At 35.1% G+C, this 27,011-nt stretch overlaps 1 protein-coding gene across 3 annotated transcripts in view; it reads right to left on the reverse strand.

Moving 5' to 3' along the window:
• The window catches only part of GRIK2 (glutamate ionotropic receptor kainate type subunit 2), a 394,676-nt gene that overhangs the window by 222,580 nt on the left and 145,085 nt on the right, over positions 1-27,011 (reverse strand). For all 3 annotated transcript variants that reach the window (XM_069851131.1, XM_069851128.1, XM_069851130.1), the window contains 3 exons: positions 25,294-25,551; positions 4,759-4,940; positions 1,168-1,221 (listed from right to left, as the gene is read on the reverse strand). In XM_069851131.1, the coding sequence (XP_069707232.1) occupies positions 1,168-1,221; positions 4,759-4,940; positions 25,294-25,551 (494 nt within the window). The remainder of the gene's footprint in view (positions 1-1,167; positions 1,222-4,758; positions 4,941-25,293; positions 25,552-27,011) is intronic.

The following is a 27,011-nucleotide window of genomic DNA, read 5'->3' on the forward strand; positions in this document are numbered from 1 at the left end:
AAACAACCAAATTCTGATTTAAGTTCCAGAGCTACATAGTAAAATCAAAATCTATCATCCATTCATACTCATTAAATTATCTTTTGATAGCTCCAAGTCAATATAACACCTGTCTCTCTTAAAAAAAGGCTAATGTTTTAATAAGGAAATAAGAGTGACAGAAAATTCTAATTTTTAAACATAGCTCTAAGAATAAAATTAAATGGCAATGGACAGCATACCAGTCAAAGAAGCAATTTTCACCAAAAGCAAGATGAAAATTTTAAAAATAAAATATCCCTTTTACATGTCTAGAATCCATTTTGATAGAGATGTTAGGGAAATTCTGTTACATGCAATTCTAAATTTGTAAGTGATAGAACAACTTACTCTTCTAAAATAAGAAAAGTACTTCTTCAGGCTTTTTTGCCTTTACAGTTCTAATGAATTTCGCAAATTATTTTGCATTCATGTTTCCATGAGAATAATTTCTAGAGTACTACCAGCTATGAAACTTTTTCTTAGGTTTTGCTGAGCAGCCAAAAAGTTCTATACATATATGTTTGTAATGTTTTGTAACATCATTCACATTTTAAATGTTCATTTATTGCAAATGATGATCTGATGGTTCCAAGAATGACCAAATTCCTTTTTACTTAGTTTTGCCATGGACACCAAAGAATACTGCATAACTCATGTGCCTAAAATGCTCATGTGGGCTGCTAAATAAATTACTGCTAACATTCATACCAAATTATTCAAGAATCACATGGCAGTGAAGAATTACCATGTAAAATGTTGGATTAAAACTATGGAATAGATGAGTTAAAATAGATGAGATTTAAAATGGTTTAACCTTCATATACAAGTATCTAAAAGAAGAAAAGGACACAATTCACAATATAAATAATCAATTATGAATTATGTACTTAACCTTGCATGAAAGCTGAAACCTGCAGTGCTAAGAGGCAGATGATTTTTTTTGTCTATCAGTTTCCAGGGTACACTGTTGAACAATAATTAAAACATCTTGATGACTTTTCACTGAATGTAAGAAAACTCAACAGAAAAAACATCTTGTACTCACACCCCATTCCAGAGAGACCTTTTTCACTTTGTCAAGTAATATAATTAAGGAAAGTAACATCTTTGTTAGATATCATCACTGTGTTTTTATAAGCCACTTACCAGTGTGGTAAAGATATAGTGATAGTATTCTGTCATCATTCCCATAGCTAAAGCCTTGAAAAAATAAACAAAAGATTAATGTTGCTGAGGTCACATAATACATTTTTATCATACTTACATGGCAAATGAAAAGCTGCAAAAGAATACTACTGGGATAAGACTACAGGGTTGGAATTATACTAAAATTAGGTCAAGCGAGTCATTTCCTTGCAGTTAGAGCATATTACTGACTATTAAAGGAATTTATGAACCAGATCTTCAGATAGAAAGAATATTATTAGACTGTTTAGTGCAGTAAATGTGAAAGAGGCTTATAGTTTTACATACTAATGAGTGCACTAAGTTGCCACACAAAATTTGTCGACAATATTTTCATTCATTATTGAACCTTCCTCTTAAAATGAATAACCTAATAAGAAAGATATTTTTTTTCTATTTTGATGAACAATGCTAAGTATTTAAAAGGACTCAAGATTATATTATATGTATGTACATTTTTCCAGCCATGGAAGAAAACACTTGAGACAAGTTTTTAACAGCGAGATATATATTACTTAAGTAAAATGAAGAACAAATATTCATAGAATTACTTTAAATTCACATAAGTATCAAGAACCTTCATCTGTCCTGCTAACTACATGATACCAACCAGTTTTTGATCAGCTGTCCATTTGGAAGTGTTCATACTTTCATACTTGACACTAGACTAATATGATTTATTCAATTGTTTCAATATCTACAGTGATTTTTACCTACTGCAGCACTGTAAAAAAAGCTACAAAAGTAAGCAATATTTCCTTCTTCTTCAAGAATCATCAAACTAATTCTTTGTCAAATCAGAACCAGCTACACCTCCTTAAACACACTGAGACAACAATTATATTATTTTCATAATACTAGAATCCAAAACAATTAACAGAGTTCTGAAGGCTGTGGGAGCCTTTTATTTGTGGCATTTTCTGAAAAATGATGAAATTACAAGTCTATATGTTCTCTTTCAAAGAAAAGTTAGAATAAAACATGGATTCAAAATATGAGTTGCAGATCAGTTTTTACAATATTTTAAACAAGGCTTTGACAAAAACTGCAACAACGCTTTCCCAAAGGATGCCTAAACTCATGTATTTAGAATTCCACAGTATTTATAACCACAGTATTGTGTGCCAATAGCAATTTAAACTCTCTTAAGCACAGGAAAAAATCTGTCTTATGATAAGTATAATAACTTCATTAGAAGCTGTATAAGCATAAACACGGTTAGATTTTTTAAGAACTTTTTGTTGGTTTTAAATAAAGGCAAGGTATCTCCCTCTATATGCATAACACATTTGTAGTTACCTACATCATAACTGTTTATAATCAGAACTGTCATACTCTACAGAATCTCTATCCTAGAACATCATACGCATGCTCCTGATTCTGTCTTGTGCTGGTGTCTGTTTTCAAGGTCTTCTTTCTCTCCCTTTCCTCACTTCTCAAAAGATCTCATTCCTTTTTCCTTTTCAAAACATTGTCACTCCTGTGCTGTTATTGTTCCTAATGCTTCCTTAGCCCTTTGAATCACATCTGCTTTCCCTGGTTTCTCAGATTTGCCTTAATTTAATCATGCTTATGTGAATGATGGGGTTTGGTTTTTTTCCTTTTCATTATGTATTTTTGGTCAGAGAAAACAATATTTGTCATTTCGCTGACATCGGCATACATTGTTTTCATTATTTCTAGCTCATTTTCTCTTCCACTAACTTCATCGTTAATTTTTCTTCTCAAGAAGAAACTCCTTGTCTTGCCTCCTCAAGTTCACCCCTCCATTACAAGAAAAAATTGGTTAATTAATACTTCACAAATGAATATTTAAAGATTTGGTTTTATTATTTTTCAATCCAAATCATTCTATGATTCTATGATACTTTGTGTCAATTTTGACAGCAAGAGCTCACATTCATCTGGAGAATTATAGATTTATGACAGATTTAAAACATTGCAATATTGGAGCAGAATGGAAAGCAATGGAAACCATATAAAGATCTAAACATTCATGAAATAATTGTTTCTGTATCTTCCTTCTGTAATCTTTAGAATGAGCAAGGTAGTTTGATAAAATAGTTTACAATTTAATTTGAAAAGGTTGAATACTGCCTCTTGGGTCCTGGGACATGATTAAAGATATAATGTTTTCAATTTTCTTCACATTTCCCACTAGTCATATGCTTTTCACCATGTTGTATACCCTGAAAGAAAAGTTTCCTTTCACCTAAAAGCTACTAGGTACAATATAAATCATGTCCTTGATGGAGTTATAGCTAGTACTGCAGTTTTTTATTGCCATCAACACATTTTCCATCTGAATATTTAAGATGTTAAAATAACTGAATATACATTTAATGATTTGTGCTAAACAGACTAACTAGGCTGGCTTATGCTCAACAAAGTGTCAATAACACCACCAGAGGTTTAAAATTACTAGGAATTAGAAAAAGCCTTTTAATCAATGAATAATAAAGCTAAGAAAGGGCAGTATACATGCATATTTACTAGCAATTTTAATTGTACCCACAACAATAGCAGTAAGTACCTTTATTGAGAGACATATTTTCAAATCTTAAATATATTTTGTTTTCAATTTAAACTATACAGTCTGCTAGAAAACATAACATAAACATGAATTAAAGTCACTAAAAGCTCTGCATTAGAAATGTTGAATATTGTTTCCAATTAGGTATTTAATTGAACTATGTAAGCCATAGTTCAATTAAAAAACTATGGGTAAAATAGCCTCTGAGCATAAGGAATTCCCAGTTTTTGGAATTACCTCATTAAACTAAAGAAGACACACAAAGGCATGTCTTCTATGTATACTTCAGGTTTACAGTATGATTTTTTTATGAGCAGCTCCTTTTGTGTACTGCTATACTGTTACCCTCTCTTGGAAGACATCACTGGAATGCGCTTCTGTAATATAAAGCCAGTTAAATATTTGGTATTCTGCTCTATCTTACCTTCTCACCTTACTTGTGCAGAACAAAACAAACACTTTCATAACACCTTCCCAAATGTATTCAGGTGTTTTGTAGTCCTATCAGTATTGCAAGAATGTGGCTCTAAAAGATATTTATTTATTCTGTCATCTCAGTGGGACACATTAGTGGGATCTGTTGGTAACATACTATTCATATATCACTATCCGATTAAGAGTACACAAATTGGATGCTTCGATTTAAAAAAGAAAGAAAACAAAACTAAAACAAAACCAAAAAAAACTAAATACCTTTGTAATAAACCAGGCTAACCAGGCATTTAAAACCCTGTTTAAAGCATCGATTCTCCAAAGGACTAATTCTTCCTAGTGGAAAGACTGATATACCTCTTCCAGTGTACATGAACTGATTAATATATTTCCTTTAAAAAACAATGAAACAGCTATTGTTAGAGTCACCAGTAAAATTATCCCTGAAATCATTGGCTGATTTTTAATTAGGCCTCAGTAAACTGACATGCAGTTCTTCTTGCTTTCTAAATGCTACTACATCTGGATATTACTTGTATTATTAGGGATGAAAAAGATTAGGCCATCTAAACCAAAATGGAGATTACCTGTTTCAAGATGCTTGCTGCCATTTCATGGCTGCAGTCAAAGATTACATGGAATTCTTTGCCTCTTTTCATCTCCTTTAGCAATGGCTTTGCATCTTTTGTGTCAGCTGGTAACTGACGGATTTTTAGTCTCAGGTTGTATCGTGATGGAGCCTTGATGAGCTCTTGTAATCGAATAAGGCCTTAAAGAAAACAGAGGAGCCAAAAGAAAAGAAAATTATCAAAACAAGATCCTCAACTGCTAGCAGGAAAGCTTTCTGTTAACCTTCAGAGTTTCCTAAATCTTTCTCCCTTTGGTGTATGTTGCAACTGATACACAAAAATTTTATTAAAAAAAAAAGTGTCTATACTCCCAGTACTTTAATATCACAAGTCCTTTTTCTTCCTTAATGTTAATAGGCAGCAAGGAGCCCCAGTTAGGATTACCTTAAGACAGACAAATCCTCTTCTAGCATTATCATGCAACTATGACGTTCCCCTTCAAAGAATGTATATAGCTAGTCTAATTCAATTAAAGCAATATCCCAGACTAATAGTTTTTAATCTGAGTAGCCAGTCTCCTACCTACTCTATCAGGTTTACATGCAGAGTTGTGAATCATTTCAGCACTGCAGAACACTCACATAATTCGCATGAGTATTATTTTTTTCTTGAACATATAGGTAACAAAACATGCAGCATCAAAGAGGTTGAATAAATGACTCATGACATCGCACTCATCTTCAATACTCTACAATTCATTTTGAATTACTTTACTTTTACTATGGAATTAGACACAGAAATGTTTTTCCAAAATCTTGTTGTTCACATAACAATTGTTGGCATAACAGTGTGTGTTGTGGTTTACAGATGACTGATTGGTCTGTGACCAATATTAAATATTAAGTTGTTTAACTGTATTAAAATAGTAGGGCAAAACCAGGTCTCCTATAAGTAGAGGTTTATTTCTGTGTTAGCAAAAAAAAAACAAAAACACAAACATATTTTGCCATGCTAATTTCCTTCTTGCATTGGAGCATAATCCATTCAATGGCAGGAACAATTGTTACTCTCCATCACTATGTTTTGAGTGCACAAATATAACACATCCAACTGACAAAAACTGCAAACTCTGCTTAGGATTTCAGTTACAGCAGGACCCAGGCATAAATGAACTGCTTCTGAAATCTGAAGTAGCTCACTTCACTATATCAAAAATATTAAAGGAAATCATGAACTATTATTTGTAATCATCACAGGCAGCACGGTCTAGTATTAAAAAGCAGTGGTATCTTATTTCATCCCTAAATATTCTTCCTGGTTACAACTTGATGTCAAAGCTGTCTTGATTTCAGGAAATTATGTTGTCATAATGTAACTTGGAACTAAACTTCAGCATCAGTAACAAATTGTGATAACCTCTGACAGAGGATTTAGTAAAGTCTTTTCCCAACACACATTGTTCTTTTAATAACATAATGCTGAGAATTTTTAGTATCATAGTGTTGTTGTAATTTTTTTGCTATGAGGCTTTTAAATTAAAAAAACTTAACTCTAGTCATTTCCGGCAGAAGATGACCAGTAGATAAAACAGTACGTTTAGAAACTAATTCACATACTAAAAATGGCATATTTACCCCGAATGCTATAATGATATTTACATTCCATGAATTAAAGTAATCAATGGAAGCTTAAATGCATTTAATACATGATTTCTAAATAATCTTGAGCAAATAAACTTAAAAGCTATATAGTAGCGCTGTTTTTCCTAACTTAAAAACTTCTGTGTCTACTGCATATGACTATCATTTTCACATGATGTGGGACAAGTGTATGAAAATAAAGCTTTGAAATGATTGGCCATTAACCACCTTATAAAAATAACAGATTATAACACATCAATAAAAACACTTTACATTGTCCCCAAGTCTTTCCCATTCCCTCAAGACTAAGAAAAGTAAAGCAAGTAGAGTGTATGCCCTTGTAGCCAAAAAAATTAGATGATTTTACGTTAACGGAAAGACCATACTTTGAAGCAGAGCCTTTCTCACAGGCAAAGTCCTGTCAGTTGCTATCTTACTCTGATATCTGTGCACTTCCACTTAATAATTACAAATCACAAGAGTGGCAGTATGGGACAGGTAGTATGACACACCCTTCTGAAAGAAAAAGAAATTCTGGCTTTTGGTGCTTGAGACTAAAATATAACTGAGAAGACAGAACGACAATCTCCTTAAATAGCCACATTACTTCACATCAGATAGTGCTGCAAAATGTGTTGCCATATAATAGACAACAGTATCCAAAGTTGATATATGAGCTGTCAGTATGTGAACTATAGATGTGCATCTATATGGACCACTTACACCACACTTAAGAGCGAGAAGAAGAAACTACTATGAGTAGAGGAGATTAAGACAATACGAAACTCTTAAACACTGCATTATGTCACAGTTATGTAGTACAAAGGGATTATAATTAGTTCCACAAACCAAGTACTGATCTCCCAGTGCAAGAGCACTAATTAAACTGCTAAAGACAAGAAGTTCACGATTTGCTGAAGAAATCATATTCATGAGATAGACCAAAAAACTGAAAGCTTTTTTAAAAAATAGACGCCATTGGTAAAAATATGGTAAAAGCGATTGAAGACTGCTTTTTGAGTCAGAAATGAAAGCAATGATTACAAAATATGCATCTACTCAAAATGAGCAAAATTGAAACTGTCTCACCCATGCGGTTGGTTTTGGATAATAGCATGGAGAGTTTTCCCTCAGGACTTTTGGCCTTTTTCCAAAGGAATCAAATTTTATTTTATTCAGGAGATGAGTAATGAGTAAAGCGCACTGTTATCCCAATATGCAGATGGTATTACTCAGTAGGAAACAAATAGACACTTGTTAGTATGATGGTTATGACAGTCATTTGAGAAAGGAAACACCTGGGCTTTCGTCTCTGTTCTCATATTTCTGTGCTGAAACACTTTTCAAAAACAGCAAGAGACAAAAGCATTACTCAAGAAGGTGAATAAAGTGTGCACCACTTCATGCTCTCCTCAAGAGCCTAAGTAGGTTGTTCAAAAATTAAAAAAATAAAGTGATTTTCATAAAACTTGTCATGATTGGGCTACCTTAGAGAAAGAAAAAATCCCACCAAGATTTGAAATTGAAGATTTACAGATGCAGGAACTAACACCATTGCAATTAAAAACTACCAAGAATAAGAACAATGCCTCATTCAGGCATTGGTGGGAACTGAGATCGAGTAAAGACTTTCCAGGTCTGTATCAGATTTCAAAAGCAGACTCTTTCAAATATAAATCAAAGGCTGAAACTTTCCTTCCACAATGTACCTAGCATTTGTGATGTAGTATTTGTGTTATATAAAGTGTGTAAAGAGCAGCCTAGTTTTCCTAGAGAACAAACCCTACCAAATTAATTCCCTGAGCAAAAATGGCATGGTTATCTGAGAAAAAAAAAAAACAAACTTGAAGCCTCACACAAAATCACAAAAATACATCATTCTCTTTACCCTTTCCTTTTCATTATGACTGGATGAAGGCACTGAAGTTGAAATATATTGGAGATTATCACCTGTGAAAGGCACAAGAGGGACGTCATGACATGCCCAGCACTGGTCACAGCCAGTTCCAGTCAGCAATGAGCCAACATGAACAGCACTGAAAAAAAAAACCCACTAGGCACTGAAGGGAAGCAGCTCTGCTCAGAGGTATCAAAGACAGACACTGACTGCCATGCAGGATAGGAGATACCCTCCTCAAGGCACAGCACAAGGGTAGGCAGCTCTGACCCTGAGTGTCTCACACCAGGGCAGGGACAACCTGAGGAGTTGAGGTCCAGAATGACAGGAAAAGCCATTAAACACAATAGTCCACACTCTTTGCTCCCCAGGCACCTCCCAGGGTAACACTGGTGGACAGTGAACAAAAAGAGCAGTGTTTTCTTTCTTCCTGTAGAGGAAAAGGTTGTGTGTATATATATAACTGCATCCTTTTTCTCAATAAAAACGTAAGTGATCAGAAGCTTGCATTTTACAGAAATTAAGTAAAAACCCTGATTCTGGATTGTTTTGCCTGCAGTGTTTTCCAACCATTTTGAGTAGTTTAATTCCTATGACCACCATCTTTCCTCCCTCTTTATGTTAAATATTGAAGAGTGGATCACTATTTGACATCAAAGGAAAAATTAAGCACTGAAAAGATATAGCCTAAAAGAACAGCTCCTACATGTAAATTACAGCACTGATCTTCTCTTCCTCACCACACCTTTACATCCTCATTTCCACATGAAGAGTAGGCACAATGGCCAAAAAAATGGTCCAGGAGATCAAAACATTGCACAGTTGAGAACTAACCAGGAAATCCACATATGATATGAATAAATTCTACCACTATCTTTATAGTAATAATCTGCCTTTGTAATTCAATTTTTCACAGCTGTAAGACAACATATATTTAAAGCTTTTTGCAATAAAACTAATGTCTTCCATTAACCAAAAAAAATCTCTACATTATTTAGTCTCAAATTCATTGGTTGCTTTTATTTTTAGATTTGCCCCAATTTGTTCTGTCTGTATCTTCACATTTTCCTAATACCGTCATGGCCCATTTGGGTAAGTGAGACTCCCAAGAAGAGATTCTCAGAAAAAACTGCTTTTTCCTACTGTGTTCGGTTTGTATGCGGGACTCAATTTCTACCCTTCTACCCTCTGTGCCTATGGCTAAGGGCCAAGGGAATTTTAGACCAAAAAAGCATGGAGTATTTATACATTAACTCTAAGTTTCTGAGCTACTGTTAATCCCAAAGTAACTTTTGTTGCTGTTGTCTGACATTAGAGGAAATGGATGAGCTGGTTATTCAAGAGCAAAGTAGCGAGCTGTCATGCACTGAGAAATGAAGCCTGAAGCCTCTAGATGAACAAGAGAGAGTTTCTAAAGGGCACATGTGTAGCTAATCAGAAAAAAAAAGGTACCAGAGCCTCCAGTGCAGGGACGAACATAAAATGAGAACTACAAGGATGGTGAAGTGCAGAACAAAGCAAGTCCCTTCTTCATCATGATTTTGAGACAATATTTGTCAAAGCAAAAGCATAGTTTTCAGCCTAGAATATTTTTAAAACAACTGATTTACAACATAAAATTGAATACAGCTCTCAGATTAAATGTTTATCTGTTATTTTATTAGTATTTCAGAATCCCAAATGTAATGTAAAAAAAAAAAAGATAAAAAATAAACACAACCATTTGTGCGGACAAGCCCATAAAAAAAAAAAAATCTATTTTACAACAGTATAGGAATAATAGCTGCATTTTGGGAATGTACTTCCTGCAGTTTCTTTCATCAGGGACACCTTTTTCCTGTCCCTTTAAACTCTCAATTCCTTCTCTTAGCAGCCACTGTGATAGAGTCTTACCTCTGAATGGCCGGGAAGAATGTGGTGTGAGTAACTCTTTTCAGAAGCTGCCATCAATTCATCTTTAAGGAGAGTCCTGAAGGAGCAGTTTGTGAGCTCTCCAGCTGGCATCTTCCTCCAAAGAGATCAATCACATTACCTCCGCGACATGTTCAACTTCAACCATTCCAGGAAGTACGAGCCCCAAGTTTGTTTTAAAACCTGTGTCTCCAGCTCAGCAGTCTTGCAAGCCATTGCTATGCCACCTGGCCTGCTCATCAAACTATTTATCATTTCTGTTAATGCTGCCTTTGTGCTGCACAGGAAGAATGCAGGCAAATGCACTTTGCAATAGGCCGAACACATGAACCTTTTTCTGTACAAAAGAACACTAATGCTCTTTTAAAGGCTACTCCTATCTCCAGAATCTCAAAAACTTCAATAATAATAATATATTGCTTTGTGGAACTACCAGAATAGTTTTCCTATTTTCAGTAAGTTGCTTCACACCTCTCTACTCTTATCCTTCCCTGACAGCCCCCTGCCCAGTTTTTCTGGATATGCCTGAGAAAAAACATTGAGTATTGGGCTTTGGAATAGGTAAGTGTAAAAGGGAAGAGAATGCCAGTTTATCAGGCATTGATGGAATGCTTCACAGCAGCTGGAATAGTCCATTGCTATAAAATGATTCACAGATATTAAACATCCTAAACAAATAACCCATGCACTCTCTCACAAGATCAGTTGTATCATCAATGTCCTATATTTAAAAAACACCTCCAGTGAAAGAATTAATAAAAAAAAAAAACAAACAAAAAAAAGAAATTGCACTTGCTAGCAGGGCTACTTAAACAGTGGGCTGTTCAGTGTTCTTCGGACATAACAGCATAATACAGAAACACCTTGAAGACATATACAGCGAAAATATAGATGAAGGGGAAAGACAGTTTGATGTCCCTCTCTCATTTATTCATATTTAGCCTTTTTACTACGCTAAGATAATTTTTCCCAATTGTGGCAGCATAAACTATCCTTAAAATTGTAGTCATTTATATTTAAACCCATTTAAATACAGTACCAAAATGAGGTAAACTGTCTTTAAAGAAGAAATACCTTTAAGATACATAATCCAGCTAAATTTATCTTCTTACTGTAAATATAATTAATACAGCTTCTTATTATCAGCTTTAGAGCCCAACACTTTAGCAGCGTTTTTCAGTCTTGTAGTTGAAGCCTTGGAGAGTATTCAGAACATTATGTGTTTATGTATATAAGTATTTTACTACATCAGAGCTTTATGCCACCTGCAATCTGCAATATTAAAAATGCACTGCAGTTAGTGGAGATGGCATGAAAAGGAATTCCAAGGTATCTATTATTATTATTCTATCATTAATCTTGATTCTTACTATAAAAATTATACCCCTATATCAGTAAAAAGAAGGAAAAATATTTGGTACCTGACTTCAGCATATGTTCTGCCAAAACAACTAATATTTAACAAGTCCTTTGTCAAGAAATATAGCTACTCTGTTTAAAATAACTTCAGCTGAAATTTTAAAAATTAGATTGATTAGGGCAAGCCAAGATACACTAGTCACCCAAAATAATAATAATAGCTTTTGCCAGAATGAAGTCTGAAGGTCTACTTGGATGATAGAAGTTCCATCTGGTGGAAAAAGTGTAGATGTATAGAGGCTCTAAAATGACAAGCTACCTGTAATGATGTACTTATCTCCTTATCGAAGTATATAGTAGAGACCTACTACCCTGACTCTTCTTCATATATACAGAAGAAAAACTGTTCATAAAGCAGAACACCCTTAGACTATGCTGACATGTTCTATTCTATGTGACTGAAATAATTCCAAAATTCATTCTTTCCATATGTAGACTTTCAGCTATACAAATACACTTAAAGAAGGTAAAGTGCTTCAAAACCAGTGGTTTATGTTGTTAGAAAAAATAAATTTATCATGTGGGCTTTTTTCTTTTTTTTGGAGAAGGAGGGAAGGAGACTTGTTGTTGCTTTGAAGAAATGTATTTCTTGTGAGAATATTACTAAAAAAAAAGTTTGTCATGCTGAAAAGCTGGTTCTGGCTCACCAAGTATGAGAGGACAAATTAAAATTACATTATTTCCAACTGAAAATATTTTTTCAAATACTTTTTCTAGGATGATAACCATGCCAGACTTAATTGTCTGCTGAAACAAGATTTCTAGGGGTAAGAACTATGCCTCTTTCTGAAATTCTCCATAGTTGTGGTTATTATGCAGTCTCTCAACACTCATCTTGCCTTCATGCCGAAATTTTGAGGAGTGTGTCCACAAAGTTGGACATATACAAAGATAATCAGATAGTTTTGCATGAACTCCAAAGCTCAGTATTTAGAAGCATACAACAGAAAAGTTTGAAGTTTATTTTAATTTTAAAGGCTACACAGTTTTATTTATTAAAATATAATCTAATTTAAAAATAGATTGTGTATGAGAAGGAGGGAAAAAATTGAATGCCTTTCATTCCAAAATTTAATCTGAGCTTTGAAAGTCCACAATTAGAGACCTGATACCTTATTTGCCCTCCTATTCACTGCATGCTCAGGTATAGTAATTGACACCTTCTGGGCACGCTAGGAGAGAAAGTCCACTCCTCACACTTCAAACAATCCTTACTTTGTATGTGGAAGGATGGACCTTACTCAAGAATTTTAAACTTTATCTCCTGCAGTCTTACCCATTTTTGGTCAATATCTGTTCAACAAATAAAGGCTACTTTGTTGACAGACCTAGGATCAACAGTGATTGTACAAATGGTATGAGTATTAGTCACCAGACTGAGGGAACTTTTCTTTCACTCCATGACCTGCACTTCCGCAGAATGACACTGATATAATCAGTGTACTTCAGCAGGACTTAGAGCACATTAATACTAATATCTGATAAAAATACTCCTTTCTAAAACAAACAAAAAATGTAGGACTATGTTCTTATCTAGATGTTTGTATGCACATACCTATATGTATTTGAAATACAAACATCGCTATGAAAGACTTAAAATTGTCTAGCCTAGAGATGGAAAAAAGTCTTTTATTTTGGAATAAAAAAAATTATATTTTAAAATAATTATTTAGTACAGGAAAGCAGAAGTGTTTAAATTCATAATTACTATTGAAGCTGAGATTACTAAAATGTCACATATAGGAGACACTAGCTTTAGGGTTAAAAAAATCACTGAACAAAAAAATCTAGGATCCAGGTTTAACCTCATGGTTAGATTTCCAATCTGATACTGTGTATATCCTAATTTTTCTGGGTCTTAGGTCTTAGCATCTGAATGTTAAATCAATTTTATTGATGATTCAACATAACCAGATGTAATTGAAGTGCAAGGCAATAATCAGTTTTATTATTTTCCTTAAATATGCTAAGTGAGCAGATCATAGTATGGGTGCAAATTTTGTTTATAGTTAGTTTCAAATAGTCAATCCCTGTTCAGCCTATTTCCAGTAACACGTCTTTTCACTGCAGTGAAAAAAGCTATCTAATCCATTCCCACAGGGAATCAATGTGCTGCTTAAGTTCAGAAAAGGCCTTTAGCTCATGGAAAGGTTTTGATCTTGAAGATCACCATAACAAGATGAAGAAAATAAGATTTTTTTTTATACCACACAAGTACTTATCAGCTGCAGCACACAGCAGTGAGGAAAAAAAAAACAAAACCAAACAACTCGTTTCCCCCAGAACTTCCCTTACCTCTGCTCATAGTATGTGAAAATATAAGGAAAAGAAACAAAATATTTGAAGAAAGTGTTGAAAATTAAGAAAATATTAAGATTTTGTATTGGATTTGCCATGTTTTTCGCATCTCCAGCAATATGTGACATCCTTTTTCAAATGTGGCTCTATTACAGTATGCTTGACTTGAAATACAGTTATTATTCATTTTTCTGAACACATTTCTTGGACTTTTTCAGAAAGCTTTGTCTTTAATTCAGTGTGATCATACTGACAGCAATGACAATTAACAGTCCTGGGCATTTCAAAAGAATTCATGCAACATTGTGAAGTATGATCTCTCAAGTGTCTGACATCTATGAGCAGTGCAGTTTAATGAGGGTGAAGGGGAAGAAAGAGATCTACTACAGTTTAAGAACAAAACAACTTTTGTCAAAGCTATCAGAATCAATGTTAAAAGAAGTAGTAGAACAAGTAAGCAGTTTCTAGCCATATCATAGATGTATCACTATTTTGGCAAACTATACAAAACTAAATAAAAACATAATATCTACTAAAAATTAAAATTGATTTAGTAGGAAAAGAAATATAAATGAACATTCTAAACTGGCATTTACACTGTGCAATCACAGTTACCCTTAAAAACAAAAGCAGCTATATTTTCCCTAAAAAATTTTAAGAGTGCAAGAAAGAAGAAATATCTGGAATTGAACCTAAAATGTATTAAGATGAGAATATTTGAGCTGAGCCTAATGCCCTCACAAAGGTTATTGCAAGTGTATTTCACAATTTTCTCCAAGCAGAGAACAAAATACATAATACTAAAGCAGAAATAAAAGCAGAATAAATTTTGGATAGATTAAGTTTAAATTTATGCCCCATGCGAGATGGGATACTGATTATGTCTCTATTTTCCTATTTTCATTTTTCACTTAAATAGTTTTTCCACCACATTTTTCTGTATTTGAAAATAGTGAATAAAGTTTTCCAGTCTTCATGAAATAAAGAACTATATTGATCATAACTTTCCTAACCAATTTTCTATAGGATTTATATTCTTAAGTTTATTTAAACCCACAAAAGCAAAAGAATTTTAAAGTCCCATTAAGAATATGTTCATTATTAACGCAATAATTTCTGGAAATATTACCTACATCTCTGTTCCTCAAGCTTATACCAAAATTCTATATGTATATTATGTATTTATTCTATTTTTACTTTAAATCTTCTGTTCTCTTTTTATAATGCCATGTCTTGTTGCAGGAAGTCCAAATTCAATTCTTGTCCAAAGACAGGGACAGGGCTGTGGTACATGTTTTCCTAAAAGATGGGCCAGACTCATGCCTTCTATTTAACTTGATGATGTTTATTTAAAAAAAAAAATACTTAATAAAATCTCTATAGAATTATTCTCAAAGAACAAATGCAGATAACCCTCCCAGCCCCTTCAAGAACAAGCAGTACTGTGATTTCTGCATTTGCTTCATAGAACTAGAATAAATGCTAGTTAAAATTGCACAAGTCATAATAGCATAAATATACAAAAATATACACATATGGATATTTGTCATCTAACTGACATCTAATAAATCAAATTTGAGAAATCACTTTCTATTCAATAACTTAGTAGTAGTCTATAATTTAGTATATCTGCACATTGATAGAGACCTGGTAGGTAACAGTCCTGATGATAGTGACCCAATTAAAAAAAACCCCAGAAATACTAAACAATCCACCAAACCTTGAGAGGTGAGTTTTCATGGCTTTTCAAGGATACCTGTTCTTTGATTCGAAAATAAATGTTTCTAAATAAATAATTTGCTACAATTTTAAACAAATCTAACAATTCATTTAACATGGAGGATAGTTTGTTTCCTTTTGTGAGACCTTTTTGTTCACCTCCCCTAGACTAAACCAACACTCTTTTAGTGTCTCTTCCTAGGTCATATTTTCCTAAGCCTCTGATCTGAAGAACCCTCATCTTCCCTGAGATCTACTGCAAAGAGCAAGGTAATATGGTGTGAAGTCTTTCTTACGCAGATTAAATTGGAATTACCTACGAATTTCTTAGACATGAAATTTCAGGTTATACATCTAAGTATAATGTCATACCTTTTATTATTTTTAATACTGGGTTTGGCTTATCCACAACTAACACACCTTACATCTGATAGATAACCGTGAAAATACTTAACACAAAGAGTATTTTCTAGACTGTTGTAATTTCTGAGTTTACCACCTATAAATGTAATTTTTATTCTCTTCATATGAGAAGATGAACTTTGCAAGCATATCTTTTTAGTTTTGCTGTAAGCCATGACCAGTCTATTTACACCTTATTGCTCTTTTTTTGCACCTATTTGACAACAATTTCAAGAAGAATCTATTTATCTCATTTGCATATAAGAATGTCACCTTGAACAGCATGATTTCAACTTAATATTTATCACATCTACTGCATTTTCCTTACCCACAAGGTGCATTGACCCCTCAAAGGCATACGTTTTACATTATTTGCTTTCAATAAAACAAACTTGACAGTTACTCTACTTGTAAACACTTAAAAAGTCTCAAAGTTATGATAGTTTATTTGTCCAGCACTTTTCCAGGAACACAAATTCAGCTGACTGGTCTATTTAAAAAAAAAAAAAATTAAAAAAAAAAAGGAAAAAAACCCACCTCATACAACAACTTCACCTTATGCTACCCAGCTTTCAGCAGGTTCCAAGTTAGGAAGATAGTTACTGAGAATAGGTGGATGTTTTATATGTCAAGTGAACTTAAGGAACCAGGAAAAATGAACTTCAAAATTTGGACAAGATTACTTCATTTCAAAGGTTTTCAAAAGTCTCTTACTTAAGTGATTTTTTGAAAACTTAGTTCCCTTGGCAACAGTTGCATTGTTTTATTCAATTTCAGTATTATTTAAGAAATCATTAACTCATCTAAATCTTCTTTGTTTTGACTCCAATTCTGCTGGCAGAAATTCCAGTTTTAACAACATCCACTTTAATAAATTCTGTTCAGTATATTTTGCTGGTTTGCACTTCCATAATAATAAACCATTATTTTCCATTCCAAGCATTTCTTCACTATCAGAAATACTGCAAGAACATCTTATAGATTCAGTATTTTCAGTACTGAAAAAGTCAACATACATTATAAGAGCTTGAAACATCTCTCTGAGAATATTGTAAAAACTGTGTCCTATATTCATTTACCCAGTCAATACATAGTTAGAGGTATTAGTTGATATTAAAACCTTACCTTCGGTTAGCTTTGCTAGATGATATTAAAAAGAATGAGAAGAAAAAACTTTGTCCACTTAATTTGCATCTTCAGGGGTTTGTTTTGGATCTTATTGCACAGCAATGCAAATCACAATAACAATACTCCTTCATGCTTTTTATAATTGCACTGTTGGTTCCAGCAGATGTCTCTTCCTGTACTGTGGACCAAGCATCTCTTATCTTTAAACAATTACTCTCTATTTCTGCCTGTCATCTATTCTTGAACAAACTTTACCCTTCCATATCAAAATCTCTAACCTGCAATATGTTCCACTGCATGCCAGACATGTCAGTTCATAGTTTTCTGTTATAGAACATCAAAATTGAAGTCACAAAATCACTAGGTTGGAAAAGACCCACAGGATCATCGAGTCCAACCATTCCTATCAATCATTAAACCATGCCCCTCAGCACCTCATTCACCTGTCCTTTAAATACTTCCAGGGAAGGTGACTCAATCACCTCCCTGGGCAGCCTGTTCCAGTGCCCAATGACCTTTCCAAGAATTTTTTTCTAATGTCAAGCCTGAACCTCCCCTGGCGGAGCTTGAGGCCATTCCCCCTTGTCCTGTCTCCTGTCACTTGGGAGAAAGAGCTAGTTCCCTCCTCTCCCCAACCTCCTTTCTGGTAGCTGTAGAGAGCAATAAGGTCTCCCCTCAGCCTCCTCTTCTCAAGGCTAAACAATCCCAGTTCCCTCAGCCGCTCCTCATAAGACTTGTTCTCCAGCCCCCTCACCAGCTTTGTTGCTCTTCTCTGGACTCGTTCCAGAGCCTCAACATCCTTCTTGTGGTGAGGGGCCCAGAAATGAACACAGGATTCGAGGAACGGTCTCACCAGTGCCGAGTACAGAGGGAGAATAACCTCCCTGGACCTGCTGGTCACGCCGTTTCTGATCCAAGCCAAGATGCCATTGGCCTTCTTGGCCACCTGGGCACACTGCTGGCTCATGTTCAGTCGCTGTCAAACAACACCCCCAGGTCCTTCTCCTCCAGGCAGCTTTCTAGCCAGTCTTCCGCTAGTCTGTAGCACTGCATAGGGTTGCTGCACCCCAAGTGCAGGACCCAGCATTTGGCCTTGTTAAACTTAATGCCATTGGACTCAGCCCAGTGGTCCAGTCTGTCCAGATCCCTTTGCAGAGCCTCTCTACCCTCCAGCAGATCGACACTTGCACCCAGCTTAGTGTCGTCTGCAAATTTGCTAAGGGTGCACTCAATGCTTTCATCCAGGCCATTGATAAAGACATTGAACAGGGCTGGACCCAGCACTGAGCCCTGGGGAACCCCACTTGTCACTGGCCTCCAGATGGAGATAACTCCATTTACCACCGCTTTCTGGGCGCCGCCATACAACCAGTTTTCCACCCAGGAGAGTGTTGTCAACCAGGAGAGTCCTGTTGTCTAAACTCAGGTGAAATGCACTGTTACAATATCAATTGTCAAATGTTCAAGTACAGCATTTGCGGCTCCTTTCACTCCTTCTCTCTTATTCTGCTGAGTAGAACCTAGTTATACAGATGTGTTTAAAAAGGAGAACAGCTTTTCACATAAACTGAGATGCTGTTAAATTCACTTGCAGTAAAACAGAGACAAGCAGTATTTTTCAGACCGTCTAATTTTCTTTCTTCCTCAGTTGCCTGTTCTCTAGTATTTCTTGAATACCTTTTCTCATCTTCATATTGAACTGTGTATATTCTCCTTAAAGAAAAATCTTCCCCCTACTCAAGATTTACTTTGAATCACCTACAAGAATTTTTTCCTTAATCCTTTAGCAGTGTTCCCTACCTGCTATCACCACACGCCCATTTTGCCCCCAAGGTATTTAATTCCTCCCAGTATACAGTTATATCAACTGCAAAGGTGAGTATACTTTTTATTAATACTGTGAGGAAAGAAGAAAAACAAAAAAAACACATCAACACAACAAACCACATTGGGAGGTTTAGGCTGGACATTAGGAAAAAATTTTTCACAGAAAGGGTCATCGGGCACTGGAACAGGCTGCCCAGGGAGGTGGTTGAGTCACCTTCCCTGGAGGTGTTTAAGGCACGGGTGGACGAGGTGCTAAGGGGCATGGTTTAGTGTTTGATAGGAGTGGTTGGATTCAATGATCCGGTGGGTCTCTTCCAACCTGGTTATTCTATGATTCTATGATTCTATAATTCACATGATGTAAGGTATCTGAAAATAGCATGTGACAAAGAATAGTTCAGTTGGAAGGGGCCTACAACCATCCTCTTGTCCAACTGCCTGACCAGTTCAGGGCTGTCCAAATTAAAGCACGTTATTAAGGACATTGCCCAAGTGCCTCTTAAACAATGATGGGCTTAGGATGTAGAATGTCTGTCTAGGAAGCCTGTTCCAGTGTTTGACCACTCTTGTTATGAAGAAATGCTTCCTAATGTCAAGTCTGAACCTCTGATGCACCTTTAAGCCATTCCAGTATGTCCTGTCACTGGATATCAGAGCGAAAAGATCACCACCTCCCTCTCCACTTCCCCTCCTCAAGAAGGTGTAAAGACTAATGAGGTCACCCTTCAGCCTCCTTTTCTCCAAACTAGACGAGACCCTAGTCCCTAGCTGCTCCTCACAGGATATGCCTTCAGCCCTTTCACCAGCCTTGTTCCCTCCCTCTGGACACATTCAGCTACCATAACAATTTTTTTAAATTACGCAGAAGAGAATTGCACACAACACTCAAGGTGAGGAGACAACAATGTTAAATACAGTGAAGATAAGATTATGTGGATTTTAATACTGGTACCAAGAAATAAATTGTAGTTTTATTTACAAGCCAATGTTATATGTATACTACAGTAAACATAGCAACAAAATGACATCTTACTTTTTCCTTCATTCAAATTAAAGCATAGGGTTCAGTGCTGGAGAGCAACAGAAACATTTTTTATTTCTGAAGCCATTTTTTCCAGCTTTTCTTTGGCTCCTGTTCATAGATGCAACAGATTTTTGGTGTTTATACTTATTCACCCAAGACCAAAACAAATGTTAATTAAGAAAAAACACCAGAGCTCTGTTTATATCAATTTGATCTGCATAAAGCATTAGTTGGCAATACAAGTGCCAGTATGATTTAAAAGCCCCTGCATCTAACTGTTTATATATTTTTTGTTTTGAATTCTCCAAGATTCACAAACTTAAATAGAATTTATGTAGTCTGTTTTCTTTAGCACAGAGATTAGACAATTTACTTGAAATTAAGTTACTGTTTTGAGACCAATTAAAACCATTAGGACATGCAGCTGATGAGCATGCTGCAGTTTTCCCACTTTTATTTCTTAAAGACAATTGGCTGTAGCAAATCTGTAAATCTGAAAGGAGTTAATTAGTGTCCAGGGATAGTTTAGTGGTGTTTAATTAACAAAGAAGCAATAAATTACTTTCAGAAAAGAAAGAACACCCAGAGTAACCAACCACTCATTACATCCTGCTAGGTTCTTTTCTTAATGGGAAATTCTAGTCAGAAGGAATATACCTTCCCATTTAGAATGGCCACAGGAAGAAATATTCAGGTTCAGGAAAAAAAGATGTTCTAGAGATCCTTTCCAATTTTTTGTCTGTACACTGGATGGACTACATTAAAAAAAAATGTCTTGAGAGCTAAAATAAGTCATAGAAGGAAGCAGAATATAGCTATTGTTTAAAGGAAAAAAGTCTGATACAGGAGTATTCAAACACAGATTCAGAGAAAAAGTCCACAAATATTATTTCTTCCCTGAAAGAACAGGCTTATCTACCTACTGTCACAATTTCCATCCCATAAAATACTATCAGGGCAGAAGGCTTTATTATAATATTAAAACTTTTGTATACTCTGTGCTCATTTTTGTTTCTGTCACCTTGCCCTCACTGTTACAGACTGCATATCTTCTTACTGAGACAAGACAAAATCAAGCTTTCTTGTTTATTAATACTCTTAATCCTACTTGTAGATCCTTACCTCTTCCTTATTACCATGTTCAACCTGATCTTTGCTTTTTCCAGTGTTATTGATCATATAGTGATTGATAGGAATGGTTGGACTTGATGATCCGGTGGGTCTTTTCCAACCTGGTGATTCTATGATTCTATGGTTCTATATACCTTTAGAAATATCTCTGTCAGCATGACACACCTTACATTCTCTCCTGTGGCAATTTGTCCTGCTTTCCTCATTACAACCTCCTGAACACAAGGCAAGTCTCATCAGCATAGAAAATACCAGTGTTCTGAAGTCCAGACTGACATGAGGAGCAATAGACAGACTCCATAGGTTAATCTTCTTCAACTTAGCCATTTACACATCATAAAGTTGTAGATGATTTGGGATAGGATCTTGTTGCTAATCATAGTGCAAAAAAGGCTATTTTTTTATTGTCATTTCTCAAATTAGTAGCAAGATATACAGCTATTTCTCCTAGAAAATACAGAGAGAACACTTCAACCCAGAAATGACTGTTATTTGCGGTAATCTTTTAGGTGTGCAGATATTCCTTATTGCAAAGGGAGCCTGGAATCCCAATTTCTCTTATTTAAAACAGTGTTCTAAACATGGACTAACTTCCTCTTTATGACCTTCATACCACATAATCTTTGATTAAACTGCATCCAGATCAAATACAAGTGGTGGCAGTCTCTGTTGCACATCTCATTATATGGTCATTGTGGAGGTAGGTACACAAAGGATTGAAAGACATACAAAAATACTATGGAAGTCCATCTACACTTATGTGAAGTGCCTTGTGTAGCATCAGGAGAATGCTCTGCTGTCTATTATAGTCAGATAACTGATTTTTCTTCCAATAAAACAGGAGCACAGGAGACTGCATACAACAGGACACAATGGTGCTGTCAAGAAGGAGCTGAAGTGTGCACCTGAAATATCAATCTCCGGTGCATTCCTAAGAGTGACAGCTAGAGTTAACAGAGACTTTTACTGACTGTAGAGCATCAGATAACCACACAGTTTTTCCCATTTTTGTTTGCTCAGGAAGAGATATCCCATACTGAAGGAATAAAGAACATGGACAGAATTGTTATTAGAATGCTTTGAAGTGGATGAGGTATCTCTCCTTTATTAGATAAAAAAATTCTTTAGAGAAGTCATAAAATTGAGCCCTAACAAGATAAAAAGACTTCTTTTAAAATAATAATTTAAAAAAACAATTACTTTCCCTCAGAATGGACCTACCATCTTCCAAGGTTTTGGCATATGGGCAACTCTCCATAATTTATCTTGAGAAGAATCCACGTGTGTTATGCATGTTTTCTACCTTTTCTTCCTGTCTATAGTAAAGCCATTATCTCCCTTCATATCCATGTTTATAAAGTAATAGCAGAAATAGGTAAACTTGTCCCCCCAAAAGTATTAATTTTAGCAATTAAAAGAATTATCACTGTAACAAAGTATGATTGTCTTAATGAAGGTGTTCTTCTGGGAGTTGTCCATTCAGATAAAGGAAATCCATTACACTAAAATTATCATAAAATAAGCCATACATTATCATCCTAAATAACTTGTCAGTAAAGGAGTGTAAAATATGGGTGATTGAAAGAGAAACAAAGGAGGGGGAAATAAGAATGACATCCATCTTACATTAAGAAATCACTGGCCTAGTGGAAGAAAGATATAAACATTTGATAAGTGGTTGTCTCCACCGCCTTTATTTTAATGGATTTAAAATTAAGTCTTAAATGATAAGAAGAGTCTTCAACACAGTTTCTAAATGTTAGCTGAAATGATCATATTCAGCTTCGGTTCTAGGTTCACAACTGAATATTTATCTTATCCTGTGGCAGGAGATAACCTCTTCCTCAGCTGAAGTAACCAGCTTGCAGTTGAGCTGTAAGAATATCTAAACTCCGCTCCCTTAAGACTGACAGTCGATCATAGCTAAGAATTGTTCCTGTATGTACTTCAAAGGCAAGTGAAGCTGCGGACTTCCCAGTAGTGTGTTCTGCTCTTGAAGAATTTGAATAATCTACAGGAGATTCTACTAACAAAGAGAAATTGACAATCTAAAAAAACAAAGTAGAGATTATATATACATAGAGCAAAGGCCACAAAAATGAGACAGGTTTACCTATTTAAAACTGATTATTTTTTCTGTCTCTTCAAAAAGCAACAGTTTTCAAGGAAAGAAAGATATACTAGCAGGAATTACTACAATATTTATCAGCAGGAGCAAGGGTCTAGCCACCCCCGAAAGAAAAATAAATTAGAAGTTAATATTTCCTCAAGGAATTCATGTGTTTTAAACAAGCTAAATTCCTGAATCGCCTTATTCATTGTCAAATCTATTTAAAACCTATTGTAGAAAAGCTCACATTCGTTTTTTTCTATTAAATGCTTACAGTAGTCACATGTAGATCAAGTAGCCCATAGCACAAGAAAAACTTCTTTTCAGTCTTCATTCCTATTCTACTTACATCCTGACTTCAAAACATACTTTGTGAAAAGATCAGGTTTAGCATGACTATTAAGAACATATGCCTTTCAGAAAGTCTCGAGTTCAGAGAGACCCTTAACCTGAAATACTTCTTTTGGTTAGTTTCTGGTTCTGTGGAAGGGGAGAAAATCACTTTAAAATATTGACAAACCAGTTTCAAGGTGTTAAAACACATAACCTTTCTAATGGAAAGGCATGTTTTTAAAGGCAAACTGTTTATTGCAAAAGTACTGATACTTAGTCTCCAAATGATTTAAAACAGAGAAATCTTTTCAATTTAAGTAAACATAGGCCTGTAACTGTTTCATTGAACAAATTACTTTTTTCAGTTACCATTAGATTAAAACATGATGCCTTTTTAACTTCCTATCCTGTTTCAGAATGATAATTCAAAAAATATCAATAACATTAATAAAAAAGTTACACATTTCTTGCTAAACTTGAAATCAGACATTTTGATTACCTGAGGTTTTTGATGGCATCAGCCAGCAAACTTTTAGGAATGCAGCCTCTAAACTTCACTGCCTTCCTTTATTTTAAAAGACTTGAAGACAAAAAATCAGTTAGAAATTATTCCCTGGTTGTTTTCTTTTCACCTTTTGATAACTATACACAACATCTTTTTTGACCTTAATAAGTAGGCATTCTGTCCTGCTGTTTATCTATCACAGCTTGTCTCCACTACGGTTAACCACACGTATAATAGGTATTATTTCTTGTTCTTTTTTTCTTTGTTTGTTTTATTTCAGATTTAGATAGATAGTAGCACTACTCAAAAAGGGTATCAACAGTCTTCTAGTTCACTGAACTGTGAGAAGGATTTGATTTTCATCTCATGCCAACAACTCTCCAACCATCATGGAATTTATCATCATTTCCAAGAAAAATAAATATAACTCATTTGGCTAAGTACCTTCATTGTACTTTCCATTACAATCAGATATACAACCAGACCTCTTACCAAGGTCTTAGTTTTGACTGCCAACAGACAGACCTCTAATGCAACTTAAGATTTTAGAACAATTTTCAAAGATGTCACTGTCAAGGCAATCAAGAAGGGCAAAGAAAATTGTAGGGATGAGGTAAGGGAAAGATAGCAAACTGGTATATTTCTGCTGGAAATCAGGACTTCACTTTAACTAATGTAACACATCTGCAAAACAACCCTCCAAACTTACTCTGGTTTCTATTCCTAGGAGCTAAACCCATGGCTTCTTCTGCAATTCTATCTCAAAAAAGGCAGATACTGAAACTCCAAACAAATATAGCATCTGTTTTCTAAATTGACTAATGCCAGAAGCAGTGCCAGAATTAAGGTCTTCTATTTCATCAGGCGCACTAGTATATCTTTCAAGTTACCATATTTTTCTTCAAAATTTAAGTTTTAACTGGAATCAAGAGACATAGCTGTTAGCAACTGTTAAGACACTGCAGAAAAAGCAAATAGAGCATGACTGATTTATTGACAGCTGTGAGCTCAAACACACAGCATTTAACAACTGAAACACACTTGTGAGAATACTTATGCTGATAAATACACACTACTTGTTATACACCACTGGCAACACAAATTCATGTAATTTAGTTGAGATTTCTTAAGAAATATGACTAGTGAATCCCCTCCTCCCTCTCCTTGTAAATGTACATATCTGCCCATAGTCAAATGCTTTAGCCTTACCAGTGCTGTCGTCATAAACAACAGTAACTGTTTTCCATTTGAAGAACTGCACAAGGTCAAGGATGGCACGGCTGAGTGAAGAGAAATCTGGATAGAGGCTGACATAGAAAGAGTCCTTGTTGTCTGACACCTGATGTTTCCAGCGGGTCTGGATATGTGGAACACCCAAAGCGTTGCAGATGGATTGCACAGCATTAGCCGAGGAGCTATGGGATGGTCCAAAGATGGCAGCCACCCCAAGGGACAGCTGATCACAGGCTGAAGAGGAGACAGAAGTCTGTCAATGACGAGAGGAAAGAAGGCAGTGTGCCAGAAGGTATTAAACAATTCATATTAAATAAAAGGCACTCCATGAAACCTTATTGCTGACAGAGCTCATTTATTGTGTAACACTATCATTTACACAGATTTTAACTTGAGATTACGTTTCTAAACTTTCACTATGAGCTCACAAGTAGCAACCCTTAACACTGAAAGAGCATTCAGCTACATTTAATAAAGACTTCTATATCAGTGGAAGTCAGAAAGGCCAGCAACTCTGTGTTTTTCAAAAAGCACTGACCAGAGAAGAGATTTATGCTCATCTTGATCTCACATTTAGAAAAGGGTTATATGGGACAGTATTCTAACCTAGGCTGTTTAAGTGTTAACTTCTTCCTCAATCAAGCAGCATTATTTCTACTGAGATCCTAATTACTCAGAAATTTTATATGTTAAGTGGATTCTAGTTAACTATCAGGCATTCTAGATTAATTCCATCAAAATGGACAGTTAAAATTTTATATCTTAAAAAGCAGGCATGTTGACAAGAAAAATTTAATGGTCAATATTTTCCCTAAAAGAAAATTAAATTGTTACCTTCTAGCGAAAAAATCCAACAGAGTGTACTTTCTTAAATACTGGGAACATTCAGGTTTGCTACATCTGTATCAATAATGTTTTTAACTGAGAGTAACTGACACTGCATTCAAGAGTCTTAGCTCTCCTTTTTCCAAAATAGACTAGCTCTTCCTATACTGTGCCTTAGCAGTTTCTGGACTGCATTATCTCCCGCGGTAAGCTCCAGCATTATCTTATAGTACAATAGTTGGGACATGCCAAAAAGAAGACATGAAAACTGGTTAATACTGTAGATCAGTGTTACAGCCCATGCCATCCTCCTGTTTAGATAACTATCATAGATGCAACGTCTATGACTATGCAGTTCTGAAAACCAACAGATTCTGTCTTCCAAGAAAACATCCAACTTGGTAGGGAGAAGTAACAAAAAGTATCTCCCTAATGCAATCTAGACACAAGTATTTGTATGAGGCTTGATATATTAATATTGCCACTCCACTACCAATGTTTCTGACAGCTGAGGAAACAAGCAGCAGAAAAACATCTTGCTGCATTACTTCTCTCAGCAATTCAAAATTATTTGTTTTATTATGCACATCCTTTTCAACCTGAAGAAAATATTGTTAAGTCTTTCAAGTGCATTCCAGAAAATATGCTGGCACACCTTTTTATTACTGCTGAGGACTGGTGGTTTAAATTAACTTCTCATATATGCACAGGATCTCCACTGCATTTCTGAGCATCGGATCAGGGCCTAAATGACTAGCTTGATAAAAAAACATTTATGCTAATATTGCCCTTCCTAAGACTAATCAACAAGCTTTATGCAAATGTCAGTAAATGGGATCACTAAAAACAGCAATAGCTACCAGATGGCT

Source organism: Phaenicophaeus curvirostris, chromosome 2, assembly GCF_032191515.1.
Source record: "Phaenicophaeus curvirostris isolate KB17595 chromosome 2, BPBGC_Pcur_1.0, whole genome shotgun sequence".
Classification (NCBI taxonomy): domain Eukaryota; kingdom Metazoa; phylum Chordata; class Aves; order Cuculiformes; family Cuculidae; genus Phaenicophaeus; species Phaenicophaeus curvirostris.